This window comes from Canis lupus, chromosome 27 (assembly GCF_048164855.1).
Source record: "Canis lupus baileyi chromosome 27, mCanLup2.hap1, whole genome shotgun sequence".
NCBI classification, from domain to species: domain Eukaryota; kingdom Metazoa; phylum Chordata; class Mammalia; order Carnivora; family Canidae; genus Canis; species Canis lupus.
The window spans coordinates 12398576-12414498 of record NC_132864.1 but is presented as its reverse complement, the minus strand read 5'-3'; the positions used below and the strand labels follow the sequence as shown (position 1 = coordinate 12414498).

Sequence of the window (15923 nt, the reverse complement as noted above, 5' to 3'; positions counted from 1 at the left end):
GGGGCCTCCGGGGTCTCGCGCGGTGGGATGGATGGCCACGTGTCATTTTTTTCTTCCCTGCTCGCGGCGGTCAAGAGGGCGACTCGCCGGCGGCGGCAGCGGAGGGCGGCGCGGAGCAAGCGGAGGACGCTCGGAGAGACGAGACCGGGGGTGAGTCAGGCAGGGGCGGGCTCCCGGTGAGGAGGGGGGGGGCTGGGCGAGCGGGGCGGAGCGGGGTGCCTGCGGCCGGGGGCGTTTTCCGCACACTGCCGCTGCCAGCCCCCCGCCCTCAGCCCCGGGGTCCGCGGAGCGGGTGCCCGTAGAGCATCTGCCCTGCCCCTCCCGCCCGGGCCTCGCGTGGCCTGCACGCGCATCCCTCCCTCTCTGCCTCTGTGGGTCAGCCTTCCAGCCCTTTCTCTTGTGTAGGACGGCCACCGGGAATAGGGGCCAGCCTCCCCATGACCTCTGCTTTTACATACGCAAGACCCTCTTCCCAAGTAGAGTCCCGTTCCGAGGGTCTGGGCTGCGCGAATTCTGGGGGTGCACTGTTGCACCCGGTATAGCGCAGGACGCGGACCCCCCATCGCTGTGGAGGCGCCCATATAGCACAGGACGCGGACCCCCCCCCCCCATCGCTGTGCAGGCGCCCATATAGCACAGGACAGGAAACCCCCGTTGCTGTGCAAGTAGTGTTGGGGTCAGGCAGTCATGTGGTGGACATTCTGTTTTGTAGCCACAGCTTCCTTCCCCTTGTGCAAACCACTTGCACCATTTCTTTTGGCCAGTGTGAGGCACCAGTGGAGGATTTTTACTCCTAATCAGTGGAAATGCCTGAGCTGGAGAAGTTGCTGTAAATACACCTGAGTGTACCTGACACCTGCTGAGTCTCTGCAGGCTCTGGTTCTCCTGGAGTGATGGAGTGGCTTTAGCTTCATGCTTTGTCCCAGTTCTCCTGCTGGCAATTTTCTTTTTCTTTTTCCTTCCTTTTCTCTCTCTCTCTCGCTCTTTTAGATTTCTTATTTATTTATTTATTTTTTTCATGAGAGAGAGGCAGAAACATAGGCAGAGGAAGAAGCAGGCTCCATGCAGGGAGCCCGATGTGAGACTTGATCCTGGACCCCAGGATCGCGCCCTGAGCCAAATGCAGATGCTCAACCGATGAGCCACCCAGGCATCCCTTCTCTTCTCTTTTCTGTTGTTGAGTGATTTCATTTTTTTTAAGATTATTTATTTATTTATTCACGAGAGACATAGAGAGGCAGAGTCATAGGCAGAGGGAGAAGCAGGCTCCCTGCAGGAAGCCTGATGCAGGACTCGATCCCAGGACCCCAGGATCACACTCTGAGCCAAAGGCAAATGCTCAACCACTGAACCACCCAGGTGCCCCTTATTTCTGGTGTATTCCTACTATTGACCTAACTGAATTGTCTTTTTGTCCTCATTCCTGAAACTGTTTATTTTATCTCTTTTTGGGCAGTTGCACATATTTTTTAAAATTTTATTAAGTTTTTAGAATTTGAATTTCAGTAAACAGTGTTATATTAGTTTCAGGTGTACAATATTGTGATTCAGCATCACCCGGTGCTCATCAGGCCAAAGGCCCTCCTTCATCCCCATCACCTATTTCCCCCATCTGCCCACCCCCTTCCATCTGGTGACTGTCACTGTGTTCTCTGTAGTTAAGAATCTGTTTCGGATTTTATCTTTCTTTCTTTTTTCCCTTTATTTTGTCTCTTAAATTCCACATATGAGTGAAATCATGTGGTATTTGTCTCTTAACATGTATTTCACTTAGCATAATATTCTCTGCCTCCATCCGTATTGTTGCAAATGGCAAAGTTTCATTCTTTCCTATGGCTGATAATATTCCATTGTGCATGTAGATACACCACATCTTTATCTATTTGTCTATTCATAGATACTTGAGCTGCTTTCATAATTTTATTACTGTAAATAATGCTGCAATGAACATAGGGATGCATGTATCTTTCTGAGTTAGTGTTCTTGCATTCTTTGGATAAATACCCAGTAGTGCAATTGCTAGATTGGAGGGTAGCTCTTTTTTTTTTCATCAATTAATTAACCTATAGTGTATATTAGTTTCAAGGGTAGAATTTAATGATTCATCAGTTGCATATCACACCCAATGCTCATTCCATCGCATGCCCTCCTAAATGCCCTTTCCCTAGTTATCCTCTCCCCCCACCTCCCCTCCAGTAACCCACAGTTTGTTTTCTAGAGGTAAGAATCTCTTATGGTTTGTCTCTCTCTCTCTATTTTTAACTTTCTGAGGGCCCTCCATACTGTTTGCCAGAGTGGCTGCACCCGTTTGCATCCCCCCCAACAGTGCATGGGGGTACTTTTTTTCTCCATATCTTCACCAACACTTGTTGTTTCTTGTGTTTTTTTATTTTAGCCATTCTGACAGGTGTGGGTGATCTCTCATTGTGGTTTTGATTTGCATTTCCCTGATGAGTGATGTTGAGCGTCTTTCCATGTGTTGGCCATCTGTATCTGGGGCAAGGGTTGTTAACCAGGGGTGACTTGGGTCCCCCATGGGGCATTTGGTGAAGTCTGGAGACATTTTGGTTGTTACCATTGGTGGATGGGTGCTGCTGGCATCTAGGAGGTAGAGGTCAAGGATTCTACTGAACATCCTAAAATGCACAGGACAGTGCCCACCACAAAGAATGATTTGGCCTCAAAAGCCAGTAGGGCTGGGCAGCCCGGGTGGCTCAGCGGTTTCGCGCCACCTTCAGCCCAGGGCGTGATCCTGGGGTCCTGGGATCGAGTCCCATGTCGGGCTCCCTGCATGGAGCCTGCTTCTTCCTCTGTCTGTGTCTCTGCCTCTCTCTCTGCGTCTCTAATAAATAAATCTTAAAAAAAAAAAAAAAGCCAGTAGGGCTGAGACTGAGAAAATGGTGCTCCAGATCATGCACATACCCAGCAGAGCTAAACGGCCCCCTGTGCCACACTTATCCCATGATACTTCTGCCCTTACAGGAATGAAACCTGTAGGTTAGACATATCACTTTCACAAGATACTGAATATTTGAAAATCAGAGGGAAAGGGGCTTTGGCAATGGGCTGTGTCTCTGCTAGTCATCCTTATCTTCTCAGAAGTATTTGTTTTTAACCAAAATGTCCTCCCCTCTGTAGTACAGATTGCAGGGCCAGGATGCTGAGATCAGAAACACAGGCTGCCTGTTCTCAGGAAGGCTAGTTAAGTTTTTTTAAAAATATTTTATTTATTCATAAGAGACACACAGAGGAAGAGATAGGCAGAGGGAGAAGTAGGCTCCCTATAGGGAGCCTGATGTGGAACTTGATCCCAGGACTCTGGGATCATGACCTGAGCCAAACAGCCAAGTTGGGTTTTGATAAGACGGATGGTGGGTATGGGCCACAGCCATACTTAACTGTGGGGCTTCATGAAGACACAGTGATTAACACCTCTAGACAAGAAAGACTTCCGTGGAAGGAGACTGCTTGGAGAAAAAGATCAGGGAAGTCTTCTGGGCAAAGCAAATTAATGTTACTTCCAAGTCTATATTTAAGTGTATTTTTTCTTCTTATTGTGGTAAAATATGCATAACATAAAACTTAACAATTGGAACGACTTCTAGGTGGACAGTTTAGTGGTGCTGCATTCACTTGGTGCATTTCTAAGTGTGTTTTTGGCAACAGGCTGTTGGGGGTGCTCTAATGATGTTGGTACTGCTGGCTACAGACTATTTCCTCTGCCAGTCAGTGTGTGTGCCAGGCACCGAACCACACCATAATCAAATCATCTGGAGTCTGACCACTAGATGTTATTGTCTCCATTTTATGGGTGAGAAAACCAGGAGTAGACCAGTAGACCCCACACACTGATTTGATTCCAAAGCCACACTGGCTTTGTATGGCACCTTTTGCAGTAAAAGCCGAACTGTTTTTGGGAAAGCTCTCTCTTCTCTGTGATCACTGGATTTGTCAGTAACTCTTGGGCCTAGGACCAGCAGGTTCTGAAGTTTACAGATCTGTATCGGTAACAGGAGACTTGAGAGATATATGTATTCATTTTACTTAGGTTACTTTTCTTTTAATCCCCCACAAGTTTTGAGTTTTATAGAGAAAATAGAATAAATGCTAATATGTGAGCTATAATTCGTGTTCTTGTGATAAAACTCCCTCTTAGGTAAAAATCTCAGGAAAGTCACTCATTGCATGTGGTAGCTGGGACATGCACACATACACATTAAACTTCCAACTGAACCCACCCATCAGAAATACAAAGACTCCCATCATTATAATGTACATCAAGGCTATGACAGGATTCATTTGTGGAAAACGTATGTGTTGCTTTTTGATAACATGCCTATAGGATGAAATATGCTGTTGTACAAGATGCAGGCCTGCTCTTGATGGTAAGAAATCTACTTTTCTGATCATTTCATTTTGCACACTGAATAATGCTTTGCAGCTAAGAATATGCAGCTGAGAAACAATTCCACGTATCCGCCTATACTTGGCATAGAGAACGAAGAAGTGGACAAAGAGACTTTTGAAGACCTCCCTGTCAAGGTACGCTGGGCTCTGTCTCCCCCTTGATGGGATAATGGGAATTTCCTCCCCTCCGCTGAGTCTGGATAACTGATAGTTCATGCAAGGCAGAGAGATGGAAGGATCCTATGTTGGGAGTCCCCACAGCTACCCTTGGATGTAGTGATTTGCTAGAATGACTCACAGGACCCAGAAGAACTTTTATACTTGTGGTTATAGTTTATTGCCATCAGAGGATGCAGAGTGGATTCAACAAAGAAAAAAGTACATATGGCAGAGTCTGGGGGAAGGAGGGACCCAAGATCTCCGAGGCTGGCGTGGACATGTTGGTTCTCTTGGTGACTGTGTGTGAGAACACACAGGAAGTTTTCTCAGTCCGGGAATCTCACCCAAGCCTTGCTTTCCAGAGTTTCTCCTGGGTTCAGTCTCTAGCCTTTTGGAAGCCAAACTGATATCATGTGACCAGGGTCCCAGGCCAACAAAAACAAGCATTGACCATTGATCACATTGCTAGTGTAAGACCTGGCATGACCCAAGGCCCCAGGCATACAGAGACACATCAGGCAAGCTGTTCCAAAAACAGAAGTTATCACCCAGGAGCTGGCTAAGGACCAGCTTGAAAGCCTTTGGAACAGGCAAGGTTTGGGCAACCTAGGCCTGCTGAGGTAACCTTCTACTTCACAAATCCCAGTGGTGGAGTTTAAAGCCAGGACATAAGCAACTAGCCTGGCCTGTGCTAAATGAAATTCCTTTGAACTGCTTCATGGATATACCCCACTCCTGAAAGCAAATTCAAGCCTATTTGTTGCAATGTACAGCCTAGGAAAGCTCCATCTAGACTTTTCCCAGGTCTGCTGATTCAAATGTGGCTGCATTGGCCAGTTAATAGGAGTCGGGCTGAGCACTCAAGTCTGGGTGTGTTGTTGCGTGCACGTGTGTGTGTGTGTGTGTGTGTGTGTGTGTGTGGTCTGCTAAGGCCCGTTGTCAGCCAGGGAGATGAGAAGGCGCAGAGAGGAGGGCTCAGGTGTGCTTGAACGTTAGGTCATCTGGGTGAGTGGGCATCTCTCAGCCTAACAGTTTCTTGTCCCCACATTTCAGAGAACCGTGAGGCACATTGTGGAAAAGACCTATCTCAATGTGCTATGTACTCCTGTTCCTGAGGAGTTTCTGGACCAGAATGTGGTATATTTTCTCAGAAACACAAAAGGTATATTCTGTGTGTGTGCATGAGGGTGGCTGTATATGCACATGGCTGTGCATCTGTGTGATTCATAATTTTTACACTTTCTTGAGAATACAATTTTTTTTTTCAGGACAGGCAATCCTCATTATTTGGGGGTTCCATATTTCCAAATGCACCTACTCACATATTTTCATAACCCCCAAATCAATGCTTGCAATGCCTTGAGGTCATTTGTGGATATGCATAGGATGGGGAAACATTGGACTTTTTATTAATTTTTTTTTTTTAATTTTTATTTATGATAGTCACAGAGAGAGAGAGAGAGGCAGAGACACAGGCAGAGGGAGAAGCAGGCTCCATGCACCGGGAGCCCGATGTGGGATTCGATCCTGGGTCTCCAGGATCGCGCCCTGGGCCAAAGGCAGGTGCCAAACCGCTGCGCCACCCAGGGATCCCAAACATTGGACTTTTTAAAGATTTTATTTATCTATTTATTTATTTAGTTTCAAGGGTAGAATTTAGTGACTCATCAGTTGCATATAACACCCAGTGCTCATTATATCCCATGCCCTCCTTAATGCCCATCACCCAGTTACCCCATCCCCCCATTCTCATCCCCTCCAGCAATCCTCAGTTTACTTCCTAGAGTTCAGCATCTCTCATGGTTTGCCTGCCTCTCAGTTTTTCATCTTATTTTATTTTTCTTCCCCTTCCTTATGTTCATCTGTTTTGTTTCTTAAATTCCACATATGAGTGAACCATATAATTGTCTTTCTCTGATTGACTTATTCCACTTAGCATAATACCCTCTAGTTAGAGGGATTTCATTGCAAGATTTCGTTCTTTTTGATGGCTGAGTAGTGTTTCATTGTATATATACCACATCTTCTGTATCCATTCATCTGTCAATGGACACTTGGGCTCTTTCTGTATTTTGGCTCTTTTGGACACTGTTGCTATAAACATTGGGTGCAGGTGCCCCTTCAAATAAGATTTTATTTTTAAGTAATCTTCACACCCAACATGGGGCTTGAACTCATGACCTGGGGATCAAGCATTGCATACTCTACCAACTGAGCCAGCCGGGGTGCCGGGTGCCTGCCTCTTAATGGGGAAACATTTGAGTCACAGGGATGCATTTTAACTCTTGTACTGTAAACAACTGTCCTTAATGTGGTCTCTTCAGTGCCATGATTTTCACATTTTTTGTGCTTTTTGTTGGTGATTCCACTAAAATGGCCTCCAGCATAGTACTGAAGCACTGTCTAGCGTTCCTGAGCACAAGGAGGCTGTGACTTTTCTCACAGATGACGCAGACGTATTAGATGAACTTAGTTCAGGTGTGAGTTATTGTGCCAGCTGAGTTCAGAGTTAACAAATCAACGATATATGTTAGATAAGTTGTCTTTATTTTTAAAAGATTTTATTAATTCATGAGAGACACAGAGAGGCAGAGACACAGGCAGAGGGATGAGAAGAAGGCTCCATGCAGGGAGCCCGATGTGGGACTTGATCCCGGATTCCCGGATCACACCCTGAGCTGAAGGCAGACGCTCAACCCCTGAGCCATCCAGGCATTTGGAGATCAGGCTCTTTCTTTTGCATTCTGGGTTCTTATGTACTTTCCCTTTGAAACAAATTTATTTGAGTAAAGAAGAGTTTGATACACAGAAGCATACTGAAGACAGAATAAGGTTGACACAGAGGTGGGTCCAAAGCCAGTGAAATAACTGCCTTGGTTGATATATTTGTGGCATTTCTATTTTATTTCCCAAGGAGGCTAAGGGAAGAGCCCAAGTGACCTTCAAAATGTCTACTGTGCTCATCAATGTTTGGTCGGGTGGAATAAAGACATGTAAAATGAAACCCGGCCACAGAGTAGGCTGTTACCAAATCTGTCTTTAAAAATATTCCTGACTCAGAAGGGACTCTGGCAATGAATTGGGCAGGTGTTGCCGGGAGTGGGGACTCAGGCAAAGCAAGGAACCCAGCAAACATTTCTAGAAAACACCACTGTGTCTATCCTTGTCTGGCTGTAAACGCTGAGGCCAAGTCTGCTGGGCGGTGCAGCTATGTAGCGCTGTTTGTGGGGGCCCCGGGGACCACAGCACTTGGCTTACATCACTCGGGCCAAAGGATTCGTCTGTATAGATATCAGCATAATTTTTTAAAAAGATTTTACTTATTTTTTTAAAAGATTTTTTATTTATTCATGATAGACATAGAGAGAGACACACAAGCAGGCTGTGAAACCAGGGGTCAAATATTGTGGGTTCTTTTTCTTAAAGATTTTATTTATTTATTCATGAGAGACACAGAGAGAGAGGCAGAGACACAGGCAGAGGGGAGCCCGATGCAGGACTCGATCCCAGGACCTCAGGATCACGACCTGAGCAAAAGGCAGATGCTCAACCACTGAGCCACCTAGGTGCCCCTAGATTTTTATTTATTTAAGTAATCTCTATGCCCAGCGTGGGGCTTGAACTAACAACCCCGAGATCAAGAGTCACATGCTCTATGGACTGAGCCAGCCAGGTGCCCCATCCCTTTCTTTATTTTATCCCTCACATGAACTAGCCTGGTGCTGAGCCAAGTCGATAACACCTGGTTCTCCTCTTGTTGGTGCCATAGTAACAGAGAAGGGAGAAGCAGTCTCCATGTAGGGAGCCTGAGGTGGGACTCCATCCTAGGTCTTCAGGATCACACCCTGGGCCAAAGGCAGGTGCCAAACCGCTGAGCCACCCAGGGATCCTCCAAGATTTTACTTATTTATTCATGAAAGACACAGACAGGGAGAGAGAGGCAGAGACATAGGCAAAGGGAGAAGCAGACTCCCTGCAGGGAGCCTGATGTGGGACTTGATCCCATGACCTGAGCCAAAGGCAGAAGCTCAACCACTAAACCATCCAGGTGCCCCAACATCAGCATAATTTTGAGTCTGTGCCTGAAACGTTCCTGGGTAGCTACTCGGGAAGAAGGAGCAGATTCCTGGACACTTGGAAGAGTTCAGTGCCTGCCACCTCCCCATGTGACTCATCCTCTGAATATTTTCCCATGCAGAGATGATCTCTGAAGCTACAGACATGAAGGAAGCCATGGAGATCATGCCTAAGACTCTGGAGTATGGAATTATCAATGCGAATATGCTTCATTTTCTGAAGAATATCATGTGTCAGGTAACTGTGGATTTTGTAAGATTCAGGCCATCTGATTCATTTATTCCACAAAGAAGGAGTGTCCAACAGCTCTTAGGTCCCAGGTGCCACTGGGTACCCTGAGGGTAGAGCAGCAATTGACATGGACTAGATTTCTGTGCTCTAGGAGCTGATCTCTGTGCTCTAGGGGGAAAGACGTGAAACACAGGTTCGTAAGCTGGAAAATAATCAGGTGGCAGCAAGTGGCATAGATTATATAGACCCTAGTAATGTGATAGAAATGGACTGTGTGCGTGCACATGTGTGTGTGTTTGTGTGTGCAGGAAGTGGTGGTAAGGGATGGCCTCACTGAGGAGGTGATGTCTGATAGACAAACAATTAAAAAAACCCATTCATGAACATATTAATTCTGCTAATGATAAGTTACTAGGGAAGTGTCACAGGGTGAGGCTGAGGTAGTCAAGAGAGACCCCTCTGAGGTTGTGACATTGAGCCGAGACCTGAATCAGACATGTGAAGATCTGGGGTGCAGGGGGTGGAGAACATCCTGGGCAGAAAAGATAGCATGCCCAAGAGTCCTGAGGCAGGAGCAGACATAGCTTGGTCCAGGAGCAGAAGGAGGGTCAGTGCAGCTGGAGAAGAGTGGAGAAGGTTAGAAAGGAGGGTAGGTTTTTGGTAGGGGAATAACATGAGCTAGTTTGCATCGTTCCTCTGGCTGTTGTGTGAAAATTGTACCATGGGAGTTGGGGAGGGAGGCAAAAAGCTGAAGGGAAGAATAGACCAATAGGAGGCTGTGGAAGAGTCTGGAGGGGGAATGGTTGTTGAGACTGGAGTTCAATCAGGGGAGGGAATGGGAGGTAGGTGGAGCCAAGATGTTCTGCTGGGGAGAGGACATGTTGGATGTCACTGTGAGTGTGTGGTCAGCAGAATCCAGGCTGTGAAACCAGGGGTCAAATATTGTGGGTTCTTTTTCTTAAAGATTTTATTTATTTATTCATGAGAGACACAGAGAGAGAGGCAGAGACACAGGCAGAGGGGAGCCCGATGCAGGACTCGATCCCAGGACCTCAGGATCATGACCTGAGCAAAAGGCAGATGCTCAACCACTGAGCCACCTAGGTGCCCCTAGATTTTTATTTATTTAAGTAATCTCTATGCCCAGCGTGGGGCTTGAACTCACAACCCCGAGATCAAGAGTCGCATGCTCTATGGACTGAGCCAGCCAGGTGCCCCATCCCTTTCTTTATTTTATCCCTCACATGAACTAGCCTGGTGCTGAGCCAAGTCGATAACACCTGGTTCTCCTCTTGTTGGTGCCATAGTAACAGACCCAGCAGCCTGGGGGCCGATGGCGGCCACAGAAACACAGTATTATTTCCTGGGTAGTCTCCTCAGGCTTGGCTCAGTTCTTATCCTGGGATCATTTTAGGTCAGTTGATCTGTCTTCAGGTCTGTGCTTCAGGCTTGAGTAGTTTCCACTTTGTAGTTATATCTGTGCCTCCTCTGACAGAATATTCGAAGCCAGAGGCAGTGTAAGTGCGTGACCTTGAACACTGTGGGATTTGTTTCAGGTTTTCCTGCCAGGTCTGTCCTTCAATCAGCACAAGGACGCGTCCATGGGATTTACATCTGCGGAAATCTCTGAGTCTTTTGAGCATGAAATGGATCTACCCAACATGCCCGGGGAAGCATATCACAGCATTCAGTTAATACGAGATGAATTTTTAATGAACATTCAGAAGTTTGCAAACAGTATTCAAGGAACAATGCAGCAACTTGAAGGTAAGCCTTCCTTTTGCTCCCATTTAGTGAAGCATGATGCATTTCCTTTAAGAAGGAAAGTTAAGAGTCCAGGAGTCTTTTGTTTTAATGTGTAATCATTCTTTTTTTTTTTTTTTTGGCAGGTAATTTTTTTTAACTTTTATTTATTTATGATAGTCACAGAGAGAGAGAGAGAGAGAGAGAGAGAGAGGCAGAGACATAGGCAGAGGGAGAAGCAGGCTCCATGCACCGGGAGCTCGATGTGGGATTTGATCCCGGGTCTCCAGGATCGCGCCCTGGGCCAAAGGCAGGCGCCAAACAGCTGCGCCACCCAGGGATCCCTGTGTAATCATTCTTGAACATGACAATGTTTAGTTGCATTCTAATGGGAGGAAATGAAATATAGATAGATCAGGATGGGGGATGTATTAGATCTCACTGTACTGATGTCTGGAGAAAAGAACCATCTGATTCACTTGAACACTATTGTCTGTAATCATTTCCTCCAAACTAGTGGCTAACCGACCATTTCTGTTCTACTAGGTGAGATCAAGTTAGAAATGCCAAGCATCAGCTTAAAGAGAGAGGTGTCTGAACTGGCCGTTAACCCGGAAGTCGTTGAAATCTTAGAGCAGTGTGTGATAAACTGGTTAAATCTGATATCTGCCACTGTCGAGGGCCAGCTGAAAAAGACTCCTCAGGTAACTCAGGCGATGCCTTTGCAGATTCCCTGACAGTTCACGCTGGCCACTGGAGAAAGAGCCAGGAGTCTGGGAATCTCTTTGATCCAACTTCTTTTCTTACTGTTTTGTGACCTCCTTAAAAGATCAAAGCAAACATATCCAAGCTGTCATTCTTGGGCTTTCTGACGTTAGCATGTTGCCAGGTCATACCCTGGATTGACAAAAATAATACTGTATGTCAGTCAGGATGCTGGGGCTGCCCAAAACAGGAAACCTAATTCAGCTGGCTTAAACAAGAGACAATTTGCTCGTTCATATAACTGAAAAGTCCAGAGGTGGGGCTGATTTCAGGTATGGTTTGTTTCTGCTGTGTTTCTCTCGGAATCCCTCATCTCATTTCCACCCTCCTCTCTGTGGGGGCTTCCTCCTCAGGCTGCTGTCCTTCATGGTGGCAACTTGTTCATCTCCACATCACATTGTCTTGAGAAAGGCAGAGTGTCTTTGTTCAATATTCTTTATTTTTATTTATTTTTATTTTTTTTAATTTATTTTTTATTGGTGTTCAATTTACTAACAAACAGAATAACCCCCAGTGCCCGTCACCCATTCACTCCCACCCCCCGCCCTTCTCCCCTTCTACCACCCCTAGTTCGTTTCCCAGAGTTAGCAGTCTTTACGTTCTGTCTCTCTTTCTGATATTTCCCACACATTTCTTCTCCCTTCCCTTCTATTCCCTTTCACCATTATTTATATTCCCCAAATGAATGAGAACATATAATGTTTGTCCTTCTCTGATTGACTTACTTCACTCAGCATAATACCCTCCAGGTCCATCCACGTTGAAGCAAATGGTGGGTATTTGTCATTTCTAATGGCTGAGTAATATTCCATTGTATACATAAATCACATCTTCTCTATCCATTCATCTTTCGATGGACACCGAGGCTCCTTCCACAGTTTGGCTATTGTGGCCATTGCTGCTATAAACATTGGGGTGCAGGTTTGTTCAATATTCTGAGCCAGAGTCCTGAGATTCACTCTGATTGGACCATTCTGGGTCAAGTGCATGGATTGGTTCCTATTTGGAGCAGCTGGGAAGAGAGGGAGGGATGCTGTAGAAGCAACCACAGGTGTTCATGCCATGCCAATGGTGACAGTTTGTATGTTCATGTCACCTCCTCTCAGGGTAATGGTCCTCTGGCCGAAATTGAGTTCTGGCGGGAAAGAAACGCAACCCTGAGTGCACTCCACGAGCAAACAAAACTTCCAATAGTCAGGAAAGTCTTGGATGTGATCAGGGAGTCTGATTCTATGCTTGTGGCTAACCTGCAGCCGGTCTTAACAGAGTTATTCAAGCTCCACATGGAGGCCTCAGACAATGTGCGGTTCCTGTCCACCGTGGAGCGCCATTTCAAGGTACTCTGGGCATACTGCACTTTGGAAAGTCAGCTCCGTGACTTAGATCTCACATGGATTTAGTTTCCTTTTTTTTTTTTAAAGATTTTATTTATTTATTCATGAGAGACACACACACAGAGAGGCAGAGACACAGGCAGAGGGAGAAGCAGGATCCATGCAGGGAGCCCGACGTGGGACTCAATCCCGGGTCTCCAGGATCACGCCCTGGGCTGAAGGAGGTGCTAAACCGCTGCGCCACCTGGGCTGCCCAGTTCCCTTTTTTAATTCAGCATTTAAGCAACTGTGGTAGCATGCATGTGACATGGATTATTTTAACTGTGTGTAAGTGGGTAGTTTAGTTGCACTATACACGCGCGCGCGCACACACACACACACACGATGTTGGGCACCCATCCTCAACACCTGTAAGTAAGCATTTCGTCACCTCTAACATAAATTATGAACCCCTGACCTAAGTATTCCCCTCTCCTGGTACCCCTGGTGACTTCTATTCCATTCTCTGTCTCTATGATTTTGCCCATTCTAGGTATTTTCTGTAAAGTGCAAGCATTCATCTTTTATGCATAATAAACTATCTCATTGGGATTTTGACTTACATTCCCCAATAACTAATGAGGCTGAACACTTTTTTCATGTGCTTCTTGGGCCATTCACATATTTTTGATAAAATGTCTGTTTTAATCTTTTCCCCATTTTTGATTTGTCTTGTTGATTCAGGAGTTAGATAAAATTTTTTGTTTGAATACAAGATCCTTATCAGATATGTGATTTGCACTATCCTAGCCTGTGGGCTTTCTCACTTTCTTGATGACAAATATTTTCTTTGTTTTCCCGTTTTGTGGGTCAGGAATTTGGGGAGAACTTAGCCAGGCAGTTCATCTTGGCTCCAGGTACAACAGCTCGGGTGACCGGGCTTTAAGACCCGCTTCCAAATGGCTTTTTTGGCCACATAGCTGGTACCTGCTTGCTCCTTGGCCTCTTTCTCTCCATGTGGTATCTCATCCCCCAGGATTTCTTCATGTGGTTTGGATGTCTCAAGTCTGGTGGCTTTAGGGTAACAGGACAGTCACACTTCTTACCTGGTGGCTGGCTTCCAAGAGACCAGAAGCAGACTAGCTAAGGGCTGTGCTCAGAAGTGGTACAGCATTACCTCTGCCATATTTTACTGACTAAGGAAGTTGACAGTCTGTGTAGATTTGAGGGGGTGGAGAAGATGATGCCATCTCTTAATGGTGAGGGGACACAGTCAAGATGTTGTTGTGGCTGCGTTTGGAAAATACAATCTGCTGCATATAATGTGTACTGGGCATGTATGTGTATACTCATAGATACACATATGTATTCTTTTTCTGTATATTTCTTTTTCTTACTCTCTCTTTACCTATATGTATACTCACACACACCCATACTTGTGCAAATGGCTTTATTTACTTTCATTTGTAAATCTTATCTGTCTTTCCACATCCATGCCTCCAGACCTATTTCAAATGTCTTTTTTTTTTTTTTCAAATGTCTTTTGGTGGTGAAACACTTCCTCCCATAAGAAGCATATATGTTTTTTTTTTTTTTTTTTTTGACTTAGGGAGAGTGAAATTTCCTGTGTATGTGTTGCTTTTATGAAACTTCTTGACCCCAAGGCTAAGGTCACTTGCTCTCTTCTGTTAGAATATAACCCATGGATCCAGCTTTCACGTCGTCTTGGAGACAATCCCCTCCATGATGAGTGCACTGAGGATGGTGTGGATTATCTCCCGACACTACAATAAAGATGAAAGAATGATCCCACTCATGGAGCGGATTGCCTGGGAAATTGCTGAAAGAGTCTGCAAAGTGGTCAATCTGCGCACTTTGTTCAAGTAAGAAGTAACGACACTTTATGTTTTTTTCTTTAAGATCTTAAATAGCTTTTGGGGCGCCGGAGTGGTTCAGTCAGTGAAGCATCTAGGTCTTGATCTCAGCTCAGGTTTTGGTCTCAGGGTTGTTTGAGCCCCACACTGGGCTCTATAATGGGTGTGGCACCTACTTAAAAAAAAAGATCTTAAACAGCTTTATTGAAACATGATTCAGGCACCATACAATTCACCCATTTATGATGTACAATTCAGTGACTCCTTGATGGTATTCAGAGTCATGTGTCCATCACCATAATCGATTGTAGAATATCTTCTTCAATTCAAAAAGAAACCCTATACTCTTTAGCTGTCATCTCTGGTCTTTCCGACTCACCTGGCCCTGGGCAACCACAGATCTACTTTCTACCTCTGTGGATTTGCCTATGCCATGGAGTCATCCAACATGGGGTCTTTTATGATGGGCTTCTTTCACTCAGCATCATGTTTTCAAAGTTCAATGGTGTTGGAGCAAGGGTCAGTGCTTCCTTCCTCTTTATGGCCAAGTAATACCCTGTTGTGTGGATTTATAGGTTATTTTATTTAATTTAATTTAAAATATTATTTATTTTAGAGAGAGTGAGAGAGAGTGTGTGTGAGTGGGGGAGGAAGGGTAGAGGGAGAAGCAGACTCCCTGCTGAGTAGGAACCCTGAAGTGGGGCTCAATCCCAGGACCCTGAGATCATGACCTGAGCCAAAACCAAGAATCTGATATTCAACTGACTGAGACACTCAGGTGCCCTGTAGGTTATTTTATTTTAATCAGGACTGTTTTCCTTAGTTATCCTGGGAGAGACCAAGTCCCAGGTCTGGACCCTGGTCCCCTGAGGTGGGAGAGCCTCTGGGATCAAATGTGAAAGGAGTTGTAGATCTTCACTTTCTTAAAAAAAAAAAAAAAATCGGGCACCTGGGTGGCTCAGTGGTTGAGCGTCTGCCTTCAGCTCAGGTCGTGATCCTGGGGTCCTGGGATCAAGTCCTGCTTCGGGCTCCCTGTGGGGAGCCTGCTTCTCCCTCTGCCTGTGTCTCTGCTTCTCTGTGTGTGTGTCTCATGAATAAATAAATAAAATCTTAAAAAAAAAATTCTATACAAGTGAAATAGGTACCGAAACCTTGGTATTATCTCTTCACTCTTTGGCCTTCTGGCCTGGAGCCTAGGGCCGCCTGTTCCCTTTCCAGCTCAGGCAGACAGCTTCTTGGGGAGCCTCAGCTCACGGGTTGAGTGGGCAGCTGCGGCGGAGGTCAGCCTGAGGGGTGATTTGCAATCCCTGGCCTTGCAGATGCACAGGGGTGTTGTGCCCTTGCAAAGTGGGGC

The 15923-nt window shown here is 45.7% G+C and overlaps 1 protein-coding gene across 1 annotated transcript in view; it reads left to right on the top strand.

The window, feature by feature from the left end:
- Positions 1–15923, top strand: part of DNAH10 (dynein axonemal heavy chain 10) — a 135863-nt gene continuing 119940 nt past the window's right edge. The window contains exons 1-8 of the mRNA XM_072802309.1: positions 1–150; positions 4442–4542; positions 5620–5728; positions 8765–8880; positions 10431–10641; positions 11164–11321; positions 12489–12719; positions 14388–14578. Of these exons, the coding sequence (XP_072658410.1) occupies positions 4450–4542; positions 5620–5728; positions 8765–8880; positions 10431–10641; positions 11164–11321; positions 12489–12719; positions 14388–14578 (1109 nt within the window). The 5' untranslated portion in view covers positions 1–150; positions 4442–4449. The remainder of the gene's footprint in view (positions 151–4441; positions 4543–5619; positions 5729–8764; positions 8881–10430; positions 10642–11163; positions 11322–12488; positions 12720–14387; positions 14579–15923) is intronic.